This window comes from Dendrobium catenatum, unplaced genomic scaffold (genome assembly GCF_001605985.2).
Source record: "Dendrobium catenatum unplaced genomic scaffold, ASM160598v2 fragScaff_scaffold_447, whole genome shotgun sequence".
Classification (NCBI taxonomy): domain Eukaryota; kingdom Viridiplantae; phylum Streptophyta; class Magnoliopsida; order Asparagales; family Orchidaceae; genus Dendrobium; species Dendrobium catenatum.
In genome coordinates, this window is record NW_021318909.1 from 307,082 (window position 1) to 325,881 (window position 18,800).

An 18,800-nucleotide genomic window follows, 5' to 3' on the forward strand; every position below is an offset into this window, starting at 1 on the left:
ATATTCCAATCCATTCATTCATTCTGGAAGGGAAAATACCCAAATTAAGACAAAAATTTATATATGATTTTAAAGGGGAAAAATGAGATATATAATCCATGAAACAACATAAGAAAAAAGGCCACAAACAACAAAAAAAACCCTAAGAGAATCCACCAAGAATGTGGAAAAACAGAAAAACAAAGCAAAAAAATAGCTTAGTGAAACTAAGAGTGAAACTAAGAAACCCTCATCGAGATAAGGATGGGGATGCTTCTCGAGGCTCCGCTATCCAAGGCCCTTTAGATCACATCACCACCGGTGTTCCCCTCCTCCTCCTCGAGCATTCCTATTGCCTACTCATGATATATAAGTGAATGATGGGTAGTACTATGAACTCCACGACTAAAGTTCATTGGAGCTAAGACTATATAAGTCTCCTTATTGACAACACAACTTAGAAATTCATTTATATATCATTGGAGCTAAGACAAAAATGAGAAGTCTCCTTATTGACATAAACAAAACAAGTTAATGGGACACTAAACCATAAACCATTGTTGCTAAAGCAACTTCTCTAGCAATTTTTGGGATAGGATCCCATTAACTATCTTAGGAGCTCTCGCTAAGAAATATTGGTGACATTTCTTTGTACATGTTTATTCACTAATGAGCTAAAAAAATCTCTTCTAAAGAAAGTTGCCAGGATAATCTCTCTACAACATTGTAAGTCATTAACCTAAGGATGAGTTTGAGAGGCCAAATCTATAGCAGTTAGAAGATCTTGTAGCTAGCTTAGATACTCACTCATAATAAGATGTAAACAAAAAGTTTTTTGAATCTATTCCCATTGGGTCACTAATTGATCTACTTTACCTCTTGTAAATACCTCCTAGTCAACTCACATTATTAGGGAAATCATAAATTTCATAGGAGAAATCAGACAAACTTGCTGAATACCCAAAGTAGAATTAAAAAACCAATGCATATAACCATTAAGAATAACAAAAAAAATGAACATCTTCTATACAACCTTTAATCCAAGAAATGAAAATCTTAGGGAACTCTTTTTGAAGCTTCCTAGAGACTAAAAAATCTCTAGAGACCATATCAAAAGCCTTATAAATATCAATTTTAGCATAAAAAAACTTATCTCTAGTAGAGTAATTAAAATCTCTAAGAAGTTCCATAGCAAGAATGATATTATCCGTATAGATCCTCTTCTTAATAAACTAAGATTGGCTTTTATGAATAATAAAAGGCATCACACTCTGTATTATATTAGCAAAAATTTTAGCCACAATTTTGTAAAAACCATTGCATAAAGAGATGAGCCTAAAATCCTAAATGTTAGAAACATTATTCATTTTGGTAATAACAGAAATGGTAGACGCTTTAGCAGCTCACGACATGAAATCATAATTGAAATAACAAAAAACAGCTTTACACAAAGTAGGACTAAATATCTCCCAAGTAGTCTTACAAAATTCAAAAGTAAAGCCATCATGACCCATGGCAGAGTTTTTTGGATTATTAAAAATAACCTTTTTAACTTCGTCTACCAGAACTGGGAGAATCAAGGCAGCTTTCAAACAGTCTGGAATTACATTGCCCACCAAGATATTGAAAGAAGAAGAATTAGTCTGAGTAGGAGAATTAAAAATCACTTTAAAATTATTCACAAAATTATTTTCAATTTCAATTGGGTCCGTAACAATCCCTTGAAAAGAAGAAATACCATGAATCTTATTATAATTCTTCCTATATTTGATTTTGGAATAAAGAAACCCATAATCATATTCTCTATAGGTCATCCATTTTTTTATAGCCCTATGAGAAACCCAAGAAGATCAAAGAGAAATATGATCTTTAAAAGAATTCACTTTAATAAGAGCTAAATTAAGATTCTGTTTCATTGGATCCTTCTGAATAAGACTACCCAGTTCACTTTGTTGCCTCTTAATTTTCTCAATAGAAGTGGAAATATGCTTAAAGGAAGACCAAACTTGCTTCTTGATTAAAACTTTAAGTAGTTGAAGCTTACAATAAAGGTTATTGATAGGATTATCAACAAAAGTTTTAGAAAAAACCTCACTAAGCAACTCTTAGAAACCAATAATTTTGCACCATTAATTTTTGAACATAAATCTATATTAGAAGAAGAATAATTATTGCTACAAAAAATAAGAGGACAATGATCCGAGTAAAGAGGATTATCAACAACATAATAAGAAGAAGAATAAGCATTCAACCAAGAGTTGTTAACAAAAACCCTATCTAATTTATTATGGCCCGGGTTCTTACTTTTGTTGATTAAACCAAGTATAAAAATTACCAATATTATAAAGCTCCAAAAGCCCATAATTAAAAATACAATGATTGAAGGCACCCAAATTATTAAAGGAAATAGAATTACCACCATATTTTTTATTGGAAAAACGACAACAATTAAAATCTCCCAACAAAATCCATGGTTCAGTAATATTAGAAGAGATATGAAGAATATCATTCTAAAGATTAACTCTATTCACACTTGAATTTGACGCATAAATAGATGTAATAAAAGGGAACCATAAACAAACTTAATAATCCCATAAATAGGCTAGTTAGTAATGAGAATAGAAGTAAAAGAAATACAATAAGTATTTAACTTTAACCAAACTCTACCCGTATCAAAAAAAGTAAAATTATTACAACTATCTTCTTGCTGAAAGAATCTGTGTCTAGCATCAAATCAAGAATTACCAACAAGGTCAATATTGATTTTAGCTTCAATAATGCAACAAAGTCATCCTTAAAATTATTAACAAGATCAACATAAGCCTTAGCTTTATCTAAATAGTTAAAGCCTCTCACATTGCAGGAAATAATATTAGGCAAAGGCATTAATGTTTAATATTCAAATTAGAGGCATTCAAATTTTATTAGCAGACTACTCTGAAAAAGAAATAGCAATGAAGAGATCCACTGTAAAGAATTATTCGCATCTATAGAGATATCATTATTGAGGGAATCCAACACTTTAAACTTATTATGAAAATCACAAAAATTGTATGAAGATTTTGACATAAAAGGAACATTAGAAACACCCAAATTATTATTTAAATTGAGATTTGTAACAATCTCTTCAGCAGAAAGATTTAAATTGGGTAATGTCTCATTAAAAGAAGAGATAATAAACTTTCAGATTTCTCCACAAAAGTATTCACAACCTTCAAATTTCAGAAGTAAGAATCGAATTCTCCTGAGGGATATAAGAAAATATAGACAAATTAGTAATTTTCAACTCATTAATAGAAACCTCATTAGAATTTAATAAAGAATAAGAAATAATTTAAGAATTAGGTAATGCATGATCTTTCTTTTGAACCAAATTCTATGGCTATTTAAAAGAAGAAGATTTTACAGAACCTGAAGCAACATTCTAAACCTTCCTATTTTTACTTCTCCCCCTAATAGGTTTCTAAAAGTCTGCCAAGTGCTCACTAATCCACTTTTCACTAGCCACCTACAAATGCTGCTTCGGCTGAGAAGGGCACAACATTTAGGGATGAACAATTGAACCACAATCTTAACAGGGAGTAGGCTTCCAATCATAAACAATTTTAAGAGGAAAAATGTTTCCAGCAATTGAGATATTAACTTCATCAGGAAGACACGAGTCCTTAGAAAGTAAAATACAAAAACCTAGCAAAACTGAGTTACATTTGCTCTGATGTTAAAGAATCAATTGTAATTGGAACCCCAATCAGACTAGCAATTTTTTATATGCCTTGTTTAGCAAACTAAAGGTAGATAAAGAAATTTGACCAATAAAGGAATGGATGTAAACTCTTCATGCTTTGGATGAAAAATAGGTGACCATTTATGAATAATAAATGGTTTTTCAAGGAAAAACCAAAGGCCACTTGACCAAACAAGCTCATAATATTCTAGACAAGAAACTTTCATAAGAAAAACCCTTGTTCAAAACAAGAAGAGTAAAACCACCTTTTAATTTCCAAACCTTTTGCATGACAGATTTTAAAGCTGCAAAGTAAGGCCTCTTACCCAAAGAGTACCCTACCAACGTGAGGCCTCATTTTTTAGAAGCTACAGAGACATCACCTTCAGAGAAAGAAGCAAGATTATAAGAAGAAGACAAAATAGAAACTGAAAATGGTTTGGATGAAGATTGACTAGAAGTAAATATTCCATTCCATTCTTTCATTCTTGAAGGGAAATAATACCAAAAACTAGACAAAAATTTAGATCTAATTTTAAAGGCTGAAAATGAGATAAAGAATCAATGAAACAACATAAGAAAAAATGCCACAAACAACAAAAAACCCTAATAGAATCCATCAAAAAGGTGGAAGAAAAGAAAAACAAAGCAAAAAAATAGCTTAGTGAAACCAAGTAACCCTCATCAAGATAAGGATGGGGATGCTTCTCGAGGCTCCGCTATCCAAGGCCCTTTAGATTGCTTCATCATCGATGTTTCCCTCCTCCTCCGAGCATTCCTATTGCCTACTCATGATTATCATCATGATATATAAGTGAATGATGGGTAGTACTATGAACTCCACGACTAAAGTTCGTTGGAGCTAAGACTAGATAAGTCTCCTTATTGATAAAACAACTTAGAAATTCACTTATATATCATTGGAGCTAAAACAAAAATAAGAAATCTCCTTATTGACATAAACAAAACAAGTTAATGGGTCCGTAAACCCTAAACCACTGTAGCTAAAGCAACTTCTCTAGCCATTTTTGGGATAGGATCCCATTAACTTGCTTAGGAGATCTCGCTAAGAAATATTGGTGACATTTAGTTGTACATGTTTATTCACTAATGAGCTAAAAAAAATTCTCTTCTAAAGAAAGTTGCCCAGGGTATTCTCTATACAACATTGCAAGTCTTTAAGCTAAGGATGAGTTTGAGAGGCCAAACCTATAGCAGTTAGAAGATCTTGTGGCTAGCTTAGATACTCACTCATAATAAGATGTAAAAATTTTTTTTTTTGAATCTATTCCCATTGGGTCACTAATTGATCTACTTTACCTCTTGTAAATACCTCCAAGTTAACTCACATTATTAGGGAAATCATAAATGCCATAGGGTCATCCTTTAAAGGGAAGTATTTTACATTATTATGTTGAACTCACCAGCTAAAATAGTCTTATGAAGATTAATAATTACCAAAAGAAAGATTGGTAAAGCTAGTAACTCAATTAGTAGCTCAATCATTGGGATTACAAAAGCCATTGTTAAGATGTTAGCTAGTTTACCCACTAGATTTGCTTGGGTGGTTGTTATCCTCACCATCTATTAATTTCACTTTTTATGCATCTTATTGAATTTCTATCTCTACTTTATCCACCGAGCATTTTGATCTACCTTGCTTACATTTTGTAAGATACCTTAAAGCAACTCTAAATTAGGAATGTTATTCTTCATGGTAGAAATTTTAGCATCTTAGCTAGGACGAGTTGCGAATTAAAAAAAAAATATCAAGGAAGTAATTAATGGAGCGAGCTAACTTTAAGATGAGAGAACTATGCCAGTATTTATAGACCACCATTGATGTTGACATGCGCACAAGTCAAATCTATGTTGTTATTAAACTAATAAATTGGTGATGCTTTCAATATGATAGCTCATTAAGATAATAGATCTTCTATTGTTTCACAACTTTGAATAATACTAAATGTAATTTAACTCTTTTGTCCTATTTGCTAATTGGTTTTCAAAGATACAAGAGAATCAACAAACTAAATATATATCCAAGTATCTTAACGGCCCAATTCAACAAAAACCCTATTCAAGGTAACTCGATGGAGTAAGAAGAAACAAGGACATTGATCTCACAATAATTACCATGAACTAGCCTAGCTTGGTTAGAATGGATTTGCAAATGAGTATATTGAGTTTAGACTTAACCAAACCTATCTTCCCAAATTTGAAGGCTTCTTTCCCAAGCATAAAAACTATAGACCTACAACTCTATAAGTCGACAACCTTATCTAGCCAATCGGTGGCTTGGTCCAATTAATTGGCGGAAATTAGTTGGTGGAAAATTATGATAATTGTCAATGTGTACGCAATTGACTTTTTGGCTAAACACCTCATGTTCTTATATATATATATATATATAGATGTTGCGTGCTAGAATATACGCGACAGTAGAGTTAGAAAATACTCTTCTTAGCGTTGCACGAGTATTCCGCACACAAACAGAAAAGAGAAATGAATATCAGAGTTTTTACGTGGAAAACCCAAAAAGGGAAAAAACCACGGGGCCTCGCCCAGTTGCAAAGTTCCACTAGTGTTTTTGTAGATTACAAATGGCTGATTCGTCCCACAAGTCGGGACAATCAGAATACAATTTGTTTATTCCAGGAAGTTTACAAAGTTCTGCAAATTCCCGGCGTGGCAGGAAGAACTCCGGCGATGGTCAAGGAGGAGCTTCTTCCTTCTTCTCTTCTTCTTCTCTCTCTTCACTTGAGTTCCCTTGGTGTAGAATGAGGGCTCTATTTATAGTTTTTCTGGAGTGGCATACCAATGATTAAATTATTTATAAGATCCAGATAGATCTCTTTCCTTAGTTTTGTTTATGTGGCGGACATGGTCTGGGTCATCAAAATAATTCACTATCCCCATATATATATATATATATATATATATATATATAATCTTATACTCTAACCCAAATCTATAAATAGGAGGCCAAATGAATACCTTTAACACATCGAGTCACAAGGGTCCATCTCTTGTATTCTCGGTAAACTAATGAAATCCTTGCACCTCTTTCGCTATTTTTTACATGTATGTTTATCTAACAAATTTTATTAGAAAGATTTTTATATTGCTGAATGATAAATTCAAGTCTAGCAGAGCTCTCTTAGCAATTTAATATAAAAATAATATAATAACTTTAAGCATTCCAATTCAATCATAGCTAACTTCATAAAAAAAAGTTCATTCTTCGATTACTTCTATCAAATTTTTAAATTTTAACATGTAACTTTCGCCCAAAAAAATAAATTTCGGAAATAATTTAGGTGTCAATATCTAATTAAGATTTTATTTGGGACGGTTTTCTTTTTTAGCTAATAAAATTATTTTGTATGCTAAAATGTTCTTTTTAAAAATAGTAAGAAAGCTGTCTCAAATGAAACCTAAATTTATAAAAAAATTTAATTGCAATGTCTCTTTAACCGAATTTAAACCCTTTATTTAGATTGTCCATAAAATTGCTGGTCAGCTACCTATATTTTGATAGGGTTATTCATGTCAATAATAGGATTAGGCAAGGCCTTTATGAAAATTTCTCTGCTCTTTTGGCTTTTCCTAGAAGAAGACTTTGAGGAGGACTTTGCCTGCCTTCACAAGTTATATTAACCAATTTATTAAAACAAGTAAGACTATAAGAAAACTTTAATAAATGTGAACGACGTCCATTCGAAGGTTCCAGATTAAATGGCATCTCCTTTTCAGATTTTAGTTGAGTGAGATAGTTAGTCAACAGTCAATATTCAAGATTACGTAGAACCACTTATTATTGACTTCAGCTACTTAACACCAATCCAATCAATCCTCCTGGCAATGCAATAGAGGAGATTTGGTCAAAATTTTTTATCTAAAGCTAGCATGGATGCTAAAGTCTCTCTCTTTCTTATAAAATGGATTGTTGATATGGCACAACAAAGCTAGTATGGATCTTAGGGCATGCATGAATTATGATGCATCATGAATCACAAAAAAACTTTATTATATATTATAAAATAGTTATAGATTTCAATGGTCTTAAATGATTGCATACTATAATATGCAAAGCCAAAAGGGGGAAAAACAGGTGGCCATTATATATTGGTTCTCTTATCTTGTCTTTTTTAATAAGGCTTTAGTTGCTATATATGACTATATTGAAAGGGGATCAATTGTTGTTGCCTCGATTTCTAATTTAGGCTCAAAAGCAATTCCTATGTCTTTTTTCATTATGACCAATGAATCCTAACTCAAGTCTTTCTGAAATGTTTTGTATTATCACAAAAGGGTGGGTTATTCATGTTATTTTATCCTCGAATAGCTAGCAATCACAACAATTATAATAGGAAGAGGTAAAAGTATCCCTGTGGCACTCTTATGGCACTCTTATCTTACTTTTTTTTTTCCTAGTATTGTCTATTAAAGGCACTCTTATGACATTAAAAGATATTGATGTTAATGAGTGAAGAATAAATGCTACGGATGAATTAAAAGTAATCATAGTAATTTAAGGTTATTTAGATGTTGAGATCTTGGCATGAGCTATGGAGGAGTAAATCATAAATGATCTATGACTCATGTTAGAGTTATTATCTATGACGAAAACTTCATAAAAAAAAATTATCATGAATGAAGGTATGACAATCAAGTCAGATTTGAATCAAATTATTTTAATTATTTATGATTTAAGAATCATTAATGATATGGGTTAATATTGATTATTATTATTATTATTATTATTGTTGTTGTTGTTGTTGTTGTTGTTGTTGTTATTATTATTATTATTATTATCTCCCTCTTATAATCACTTTGACACAATATTGTATGAACTAAATGTTTAGCTTAAGGAATATAAATTATTAAATTTTAGGAAAATATATGATTTCAAATCTTAAGGGTGCGAACAAAAAAGAAACCAGGGTGAGAGAATGTTATGAGGGGGATATATAGAGAAAGTATCTACCTCCAAAAAATATCTATTGGTAACAATAAAATTTATTTTTATTTCAAAAAATAAGCGCACATCAAGCAACATTGCATGACATTAAAGAATATGAATAAATAAATAGATGAAAATTGTAAAGAGGATAAAATAATATATGTAAATATAGTTGATATAGATTATGTTGATGTTTCTTCTATGAAAAGTTTATTCCCATTGGCTAGGCTAAGGTCTGACTAAATGCTATATAAGCAGGCAAAATCTACTCAAGGTCCATTAGGCAAAGGTAGGTGGACCCTATGCAACTGTAAATTGAAATGAATCTAGCTACACCTAGTGTTCAAGGATGATGCAAAGTTAAGGTACTAGTGTTCAGTTTGGAAGATTATGTTGAAAGGTTGTAAGGCCATTGCTCTGGTTTTCAAGTGGAATGTGAAGGATGGGAAGTCAATCAATGTGCTAAAGGATGTTTGGTTAATGGATAATTGTCTTGTTAGGTGGCCAACTTTTGTTTCGGTCCATGTGATGGATGACACAGAATTGGACTAGTTCATTGCTCATGGATGCTGGAATTTAGAAGAATTGAATATTTGCTTTGGAGAAGAACTAGTTATTTTAATTTCTCAAATACAAACTTGTTCTGATCTTCTGAAGGATACTTTGGAGATGATTCATTTTTAGATATGGAAAACTCTTTCTGCTATTGTTTCAGAAGTTAATGCTTCAGGTGATCTAATGGGAAGAGAGACTTATTGGAATTGGCTAACGAAACTCAAGCTTATTCCATGGGTGGAAAATTTTTGGTGGAGGCGTTTTCATGAAGCTATCCCAACCTTTGGATTTCTTGTGAAAAGAAGATTGAGAATGGACAATGTATGTCCTATGGGTTGCCTAGAGGTGGAAAATATCAACCATGTGGTGGTAGGATGCTCTAAACTAATTCAGGCAATCCAAGATATTAATAGATGGGGTTTCTTGTTGCCGGTTTTTGCTTCTTTAAAGGAATGTTGTACGTGGATGGAAAAAAATGCTGCTAAGAATCCTCTACTTGTTAAACTTTATTGTATTGTGATATTCCTTAATCGAAAATTGAGACGTAAATGTGATATGGAGATAATGAAGACTCTTGCTTGTATATATATAGCAGCTCAAACTATTTCTCTTACTTCTTTTGTTGGAAATGAAACTCTCATATTAGGCTACTGGGGTGCTAATCAGCCAAATAGGCTGTTGATGAAGAGTTGGGATTACTCGGTATTTTTTGGGATTACTCGGTATTGCTCAGTATTTTTCATTTTGTGCCTGCGATCTTAGTGCCGGCCGAACGTAGCTCTACGTGCGTTCACCTGATCAAAATAAAAGTTCCCTCTCCAAGGAATGGCACCGGTAGATACCACCGTTAAAAAAAAAACCCTAATTTCTTTTTTAGTTTAACTTATAGTTTTCATTAACTTAAAAAAAATAAGTGCATTGAACGTACGCATGAAGCGCACATAAGCCGGTGACCAGAACGCGGAGAGCAAATGCTCCGTTTTCCACTTTTCAGCCATGGAAGCAAGCAGCGAAGAAACCATGTAAGCTTCCTCCTGCTCTATCTTAAGCTTTGTCTCGCTTTCTCTTTCACCTGTCTCTCTCTGAATTTGGTATTTCTTCGAAGGTTTGAGACTAGTCACGTGCTGGGAGCGGAGCTCGCTTGCTCGCCGCTGCTTGCTCTGGCATGGCGACAGTGTGGCCTCGCTGCAGCCGCGGCCGCCACCGCCAGCTTCGCTGCCGAAGAGGTGGACGACGTTCTCTACGTGGCCTTCTCTGGTGCCGGAAGCATCCAACCAATGATTGACAGCGATTGCTTTTTCTCTACCATGCCTCTCGCCTCCGCTTGCGGCCGCGAGCTCTTCTCGCCTTTGGTGAGTGAGGACGGCGATGGGGAGACGGTGCTTGTTCAGGCTTGTGCGCTTCAACTCTTCTTCTCCATCTTCGACACTCCGCAGTTCTGGGTAAGTCTGTTTTCTGCTGTGATCATCAAGGACAAAAAGTTCTTCTTTTTTTTTTTTGGTTGGTTTACCTTCCGGCTGGGATTAAGAAAGTTTCCCTTTGTTTACCTGGTTTAGGCTTTTACTGATTGCTTCGATCATCTTTAAGAGCTTTAATGCCTGCTAATTAAGAGTTAAATTTGATAAATTTGATGCATCAATGCTCAAATTTGTAGAATCAATGAAAGGGAATAGAATTTCTCTTAAATTAGGGATGTGTCAGTATTTGTAAAGCCCAGTTTAATTACAGAACATATTTCTGATTGATGTTTGGTTAGACAGAAATGTTTCTACTTTCTAGTTCGGTTTTTGAAATCCTCTCCTTAGTTCATACAAGCTTCATCTTTGTCGAGCATTATTGACATAACTTTAAATGAAAGAGTGAAGTAGAAATAATACATGTTTGGACCCTTGGAGATTAGGAAGATTAATTTGATAACAGTTCAGTCTCTGCTGTAGGAGTTAATGATTTCACTTCTTACTGGCTCGTTGAGGATTAAGGGAACAGAGAATAGGATTAGTGTTTATTTTCTTTCTTGATTTTAGTAAACATGTTCTGTAAATTGAATCATGTTCTAAAACATTTTTACTATCACTAAGAAACCAAATGCCCCCTTTAGCTTCTAATATAGAATTTAAGAATCATTTTCTGGAGAAAACTGGTCTGATTTCTTTTTTTCCAATGTTTTAGAAGCTCATGGAGACGATGAAGACGGGTAACAAGAAAGTAATATTTACAGGCCACTCGGTTGGAGGATCCTTAGCTTCACTTGTCAGCCTATACTTCCTCTGCTCTTTATTGAGCTCCTCTTCATCACAACCCTCCCTACTTTGCATCACATTTGGGAGTCCACTCCTTGGCAACGAAGCCTTGTCACAGTTCATTATTCGTGCGAGATGGACTGGTATATTCTGCCATGTCGTATCTCAACATGATATTGTGCCGAGGCTCCTCTTCTGCGCACAAAATTCCATTCCTATCCAGCTAATCATCTGCCTCCTGCAGTCATGCCAATTCTATTTGGCATGCCCTCTACTTGCAAAACCTTCATTGCAGTCTTCTCGTGCTCACAAAGCTGAGCTTCATCAGTTCATTACAAATCAAATTACTCCATTGTGCGGCGAGCAGAAGCTCACCTCTCATCAACAAAACAGCAAGTTCAGGCCATTCGGCTGCTATGCTTTGTGTTCAAATGAAGGCATGGTCTGCATTGATAACCCGATTGCTGTAATCCGAATGCTTTGCCTGACATTTACGACAGGCTCTGCAAAATTGAGTATTGAAGAGGAACATTTATGCTATGGTGGTTTCGTGAAAAAGGCCTCACAGCAGTTACTGCAAAAGAAAAAAAATGATTTAGTTGGTGATGTTTCAAGATCTAATTGTGCTGCTGGGATCTCACTAGCACTCAAGGCCTCAGGTATTGGAGTTGAGGTATGCTATTATGATCCTAATGCTACAATCTTGATGATTCAAATAAAATTCAAATTTTTTTAGTAAGATACAATGCTGCAAATCATTTGTTGTCAATCATGAAATCAAGGAGTTTGAGAAGTGAAGTAACGAGTAGTGCTTACTATGCTATTGTTCACATAAACTGGAAATTTGGAATGAATTGGAGTTTTCATTACAGGACAAAAGAGTCATGGATGCCAGAGAATGCTTGGAGATGTCAATGAAAACTAGTCGAAGCCCCAGCCTAAACTGCGCTAATCTCTCCATCAGACTGGCTAAAATTACACCCTGTCGTGCTCAAATTGAATGGTACAAGGCTTGCTGCGACAGCAACATGGGCTACTATGATTCTTTCAAGCAAAGGAAGGCATCCAAGAGGGACTCCAAGGTGAATATGAATCGAATCAAGCTCGCATGCTTCTGGGATGATCTAGTTGACATTGTTCACAGCAACCAGCTTCCTCATGATGTTCGCAAGCGAGCCAAATGGGTAAATGCTTCTCATTTCTACCAGCTTCTTGTGGAGCCATTGGATATTGCTGAATACTATCGAATCCAAATGCACAAAACCAAGGGGCATTATCTTGCACATGGGAGGGAGAGAAGGTATGAAGTTTTTGATAAATGGTGGAGAGAAAGACACAAGGAGCTATTTGAGAAGGATGACAGGAGGCGGAGCAAGTTTGCCGGGCTTACTCAGGATCCTTGCTTCTGGGCGAGGGTGGAAGAGGCAAGGGAGTGGCTGGAAGAGGCTACTAGTAATTGCCATGGAAATATGTTCAAATTGAAGCTAATCTGTGAAAAGCTGAATGCTTTTGATTTCTATGCAAGCTCCTTGGTGGAAAAGAAGGAGGTCTCTGTTGATGTTTTGGCTTCTAATTCCAGTTACAATGTTTGGCTGGAGGAATGGAAGGTTTTGAAGGTGAGACTGGGATTGCAATTTCGATTTTAGCTTAGTTATAGGATGCTAATCTTCATATATTCTTCTACCATGTATATATTATTAATATATTAGCATTAAGAAAATATGTTAGCTTCTAATCTTGCAATCATAGAGCACTGGTTATCCTTGTAATTTACTTGGTTTGGTATGTGAACTCAAGTAATCTTTCTCAACCTATAAAAGATTCTGTCATAATTGCCATAATTTTAATGGATTCCAATCAATTTATGAAGATGACTTAAATGTGTTTTCCTTTCATGTGTTAGTGTAGAAATATAAGTATGGCTGGCTTGGCTGTTCAACTCCTTGTTTTTTTTTTTTCCCTAAGGGGGGTTTGTACATTTAGGTTAATTAAGGCAAATTCACACACACATCACATATGTAAGATTCAAACCCAAAACATCTTCATTGATAAACAAAACTCTCAACTAATAAAACAAGATAAGATGCATGATTGTTCAACTCTATTAAAATGATGCTACTATATATTATAAATGTTTAAAGAGAATTATTTGAACAGATTTTGGGTAAACTTTTGGACGTTGGAGCATAACTCGCTTATTGCTATGCAATAGAATGATATGCCATAAAAAAATACACAAAGTCGAGTACAAATCTTGATGCATATTGAAATTGAAAACTTTTGGAATTAAGATTCATGATCATTTGAAGTCTTATTTTAACAAACTTATATTACAATTGAATGTCTCAATGAAATAAATCCAATGAAACTCAAAAGTTATCTTGTTCAAGCCCAAATAAATCCAATCCAAGCACTTGAAGCATAGTTAAAAAATTCATGATACTAATTAAAGAATTATATGATCACTAAATGTTGCATACTTGCAATTGAATCGAGCACTTGATGAGAGCAATTCTACTAGCCTAAGATTACTTGATTATGAGATCATTAAGGCATGTATATGCTGAAAGAATGGTCGAGCATTAAGAAAATTAAAATGTGTTTTTTGATAGATTTTCTTGGAACATAGGCCAAAATAACTAAAGTATCACTCTCAAAATTATGAATAGGACCTCATTTTTTATATGAAAAGTAGTTTGAACTTAGACTTTGACTTGAAATTAAAGAGAATTCCATCATTCAACTGCCATTGTCTGATTATAACCATCAACTGTTCTTGTTTGACCATTGCTATCAGCCCTCCTCTACCCATCCAACGCCATTCGAGCATTGTTGTTAGACTAGCGTTGCCTAACTACAATCTCCTATATCGCAATCTGGGAGCCCTACCTTGTATTTTGATAATTACAAATATTATTTGATGTCTATTTAGTTTCTCGTGCTATATATATTACATATTTTTCCTGTATGCTTCACTAACATTTCAAGTTAAACATGTAAAGCATCATCAGAGAATCAAAGCTAAAAAAAAGTTGTATAGGATAGACTTGTTTGAAAGAGTCTGTAATTCTATTTTTCTTGAGTTAATATATATGCTAGTTTAGCAATGATGCACACACACCAACGGAGTGAATAATAAATATTTAAATTTTTATGTTAATCATTCTATACGATCAATACCATAATATACAAAGAGTTCAATAAAAAATTAATTATAATGTTTAATTTCAATGACAAAAATGAATTTTATTTATAACCAATCATATTGAATGATAGTTAATTGTAATGAACAAATAGTTATTATAAGAAAGCCCTCCGTCAAATCAAACTTACTTAAAATAAACAAATTTGAAATTTGAATTGTTCATATTGTAACACATTTGTATTATACGATCTTTTATAATATTGCCTAATTTATGTCACATCATTAAGGAATCAAATAGAATTTGAATTAATTACAGATTGTATTAGATGATCATGTATCATAAAGTATGAATGACTTGATGACTCTATGGATGAGCCTTGCTTTGTCCTGTACAATTCCTATCATGCTATACCAACAGAGTCTGTATAATTGAAAATTTAGAATTTTTAAGCCCGCTATTTAAACTATTTTTAAGACTTTGTAAGAGTCTTTTGACAATCTTGTGTCGTCTATTAGTGCTCCTCCTCGAGAGGCAGTTTCATCTTGAGAGTGCCTGAAGAGAGAACTTTGAGTAAATGTGAGAAAGGGAGATGTTGTGTGGGAGGCAGAAGAGTATTAAGTGTGACAAGAAAGTGTAAAAGAAGTTTTTCACACGGATGCTCTAGCTAGCCTCACATGAGTTCTTCCATACACCATTGTTTGTCTTTAGGGGAAATCTTTGTGAAGGAAGACTTTTAAGCCAAAGATCGTATGCTACTTCATCGCGCCAGAAAGGTGAAAGTGATTTGAGCTACTCCGCCACATCGATGATGTTAAATTAATTTTATTTCTCTGTTGCAACAAGAAGGTGAAAGGAATTCTGACTACTCCACATAGAGGAGGTGAAAGGGATTTCAGATCTTTGCCATACAGAGGAAGTGAAAGTGATTTTATAAGGGCTTCTTTGCCTAGCCGTGAGAGCTTGAGGAGAGTCACTATTATTTAGTGCAATACCCGAAGAGGAGGATTTAGGGAAGTGGATGCAGATCAAAGCTAACTGAACTACCATAAAAATTTAGTTTGCATTATTTTATTTTTTGCATTTACTTTTTGCAGCTTTACTTTCTCTCACATTTATTTTCTAAAATCTGGTTGACTTTGGTTTTTATTGCTATATGAAAATCATCTTGGATGATTTACTTTGATCTTTATTTAAAAACAAAAAAAAATATATCATTGTAAAAATAACAAAGAGATTTGTTAGTAACTTTTTCTATAAAATAAAAAACAAAAGTTTATATTTATTTTATTATTTTTTCCACTTTAAAGATTTTGAATTTGGTTGTTTAATTTCAAAAGGATTTCAAAAAGGATTTTGTAATGCCAATTTACTCCCCTCTTGATGTGTCATTCAATAGTTCAATTGATTTCACAACCATCCATTGAACTTTCATCATGAACATCGTCACTTGATAGTCTCATGATCATCATTGCTTGACTCTAATCTCTAGTATATAATCACCTAATTATAGTCTCTTCACCAATATCACAAGACTCTTGTCATCTAATAACAATCTCCCTAGTACTATCACCTATTACATTCTCCCACCATTATTATTATACTACATATTTTCAACCATCATCATAAAACTACGTTCTCTCAACCCACATCACACAAGTATGGTCCCTCAACCACAGTCACTCAACTATTGTCTCCTAATCACCATCGCACAACTATAATCTCCCAACACCAAATTACTATCTCCCAACTATAATCTTCTAATTATCATTGCTAGACTACTGTTTTCTAACTACCATCACCCGACTTTAAACTTTCAGCTGTCATCACTTGTTGATTGTTTTTTTTTTACTACCATCACTAGATTATTGTCTCTTGCCTATGGCTTCTTGACCATCATTGCCCAATTATTTTCTCCCAGCCACCATTACAAAGACATGATCACCAAATTAGGGTCTACCGACCACTGTCATCCTGCTATGATCTCCTAACCATCATTACTCGACTATAAAATTTTCAGCAATTACTGCGAGACCATTGTCATCTAGCTATTATCACACAACTACAATCTCCCAACAACCATCACCTAGCTATGGCCTCCCAACCACCATTAACCAACAAACATATCCTTATAACTCGATTATAGTCTCCCAACCACCATCCTTATAGCATGATCTTGACACTACCATAAATAGATCATTGTTGCCTAATCATGATCTCTCGATCTCTGCCACTAAACAATGATCATTTGACCATCCACTACAAGAAAATCTATTATTACTAGCATCCAAAATTCACTAAAAATCATAAAATTCTACTAAAAAAATATAAATTTCTAACAAGTATTTGGTAGAAATTTAGTTGACGGTAAAACGCATGTCGGAAACCTTGTTCCAGTGGAATTTTTTCTTCAAAAATATTATGGGCAGATGTTCTGACAAAATTTTGGTGGAGTTATGTAGAAATATTCATCATTTACAAAGCACTCTTACTAGTGATTTATCCACCACGGACGAAATCCGTCAGAAAATTCCAGTAGATAAGATATTAGAAAATTTCGCTGGACATAACAAGTAGAAAGTTTTGACGAATTATCCGTTGAAACTTTCGGCAAAACATTTCCGTTGGAAATTTGAAACATTTTTGTCGTATCTCCATTCCAGTAAATATTTTGTCAAAAATCTTCTTAAAACCTGTAACAAAATAAATAACATTCATTCTTATGTTTATGTTTCCTACAACATGATAAACATGCATAAAAATATACATATATCATATTCATTCAGACATTGAACATAAACAAACACTTTAACATTCACCAAACTATTTAATAACATATTTGATCATTCCAAATTAATTGAACATTCACCAAATAGTTTAAATTTATTGATAAAGTTTGTTCGTTGCACATTTAAAAATGGACAAAATAAAATATCTTATAAACGAAATGTTCAACAAATAAATGAAATGTATAGTAATAATAGAAAAATATATAATCAGAGTCAATCTCCTCCTCTGGTGATGTTGTCTACTTTCTACTGAACTACTCCCTCAATTTCTACAACTCATCTAAGAATTGAGTTTGTTGCATCTTCATCTACACTGTATGTTAGCTTGTGATTTCCTGACTTGTTCTAGCTCAGCTGTAAGAGCAGCTACATGTTGGCTATACAATGACTCCTTCTATCTCAAAAGCTAGAGCCACCAAATGCCTACCCCTCGTATGTGTATGCTTGCGAGCCTAAATCATAAACACATCAATTATGCATTACTCCTACAACTTTCGACCAAGTATAATAGTTAGAATAATTTGTTGATCTCCCAAAAGATCCCTCACCTGCTCCTAGTTAGCTTTGTCAAAGTCGTGTATACTTTTCCTACAAAAGTTAATACAATATTAAGAAATTTACATATGACACCGAAAATATATTAATCTTATATACTAACGTAGGCTCTCTTTGTTCGCTCATCAACCCATTGCTGGTCCTCATGTCTCTTGTGTGTATAACTATGCAACTCAATAGCGATCGGTTCGAATCTCTACCCAACACCCTTTTCTGTAATATACTTATATTAGTATTCATATCTAAGTAAATTATTAAAATCTTTTAAAATTTCTTACAAAACATCACATGTACTTAGTATGTTGAACTGAGTCCTCAGTATGAAGGGAACTTCTCATGCCCCCAACACCAAAAAATTAGTTCTATATATTTTGATCCCTCCTCCTTATGTAATCTGGGCTACCCCAAGCACTTGTCAGCTCACCCCATACACTCACACAAATCCAGAGTGGTCGCTTGCCTGACTTTCTAATGTCTATGAACATGTCTTGCATGAGAGCCCACCCGCGCTTCTCATTTTATTTTATTTTATTTTATCATTATGCTAAAGAAACCAAGACAATATTTTTGTATTAAAAAATATACAACATAAAATATTTTTGTTATCTTAATTTAAAAGATTTAAAATATTATTTATTTTATAATAATTAAACTCAAACTCTCTAAACTATATTTCACTCACTTCTTTTGGGATTTTCTTCCAAGAAATATAAGGAGCACCATACATGCTATGTATAAAGTCTCATATTTTATACATCGGTTACTTTGAAAGATGAAACCTACACAAAATATGTTAGGTGAAAAAATATTTATCAAATTTTAATAGTATGTTAAGAATATAGTAAGCAC

The 18,800-nt window shown here is 33.6% G+C and overlaps 1 protein-coding gene across 2 annotated transcripts; it reads left to right on the plus strand.

Moving 5' to 3' along the window:
- The first annotated feature begins 10,126 nt into the window (after positions 1–10,126).
- On the plus strand, positions 10,127–13,338 carry LOC110111151 (lipase-like PAD4). 2 transcript variants are annotated; one of them, XM_020842894.2, is made up of 4 exons: positions 10,127–10,246; positions 10,330–10,666; positions 11,394–12,137; positions 12,337–13,338. In XM_020842894.2, exons 1-4 carry the CDS (start codon positions 10,221–10,223, stop codon positions 13,108–13,110), a joined length of 1,881 nt encoding a protein of 626 aa, XP_020698553.1. In that variant the 5' UTR covers positions 10,127–10,220; the 3' UTR covers positions 13,111–13,338. The 2 variants fall into 2 exon arrangements, with proteins under 2 accessions (XP_020698553.1, XP_020698554.1); XM_020842895.2 differs by having other exon boundaries at positions 11,397–12,137.
- The last annotated feature ends 5,462 nt before the right edge of the window (positions 13,339–18,800 follow it).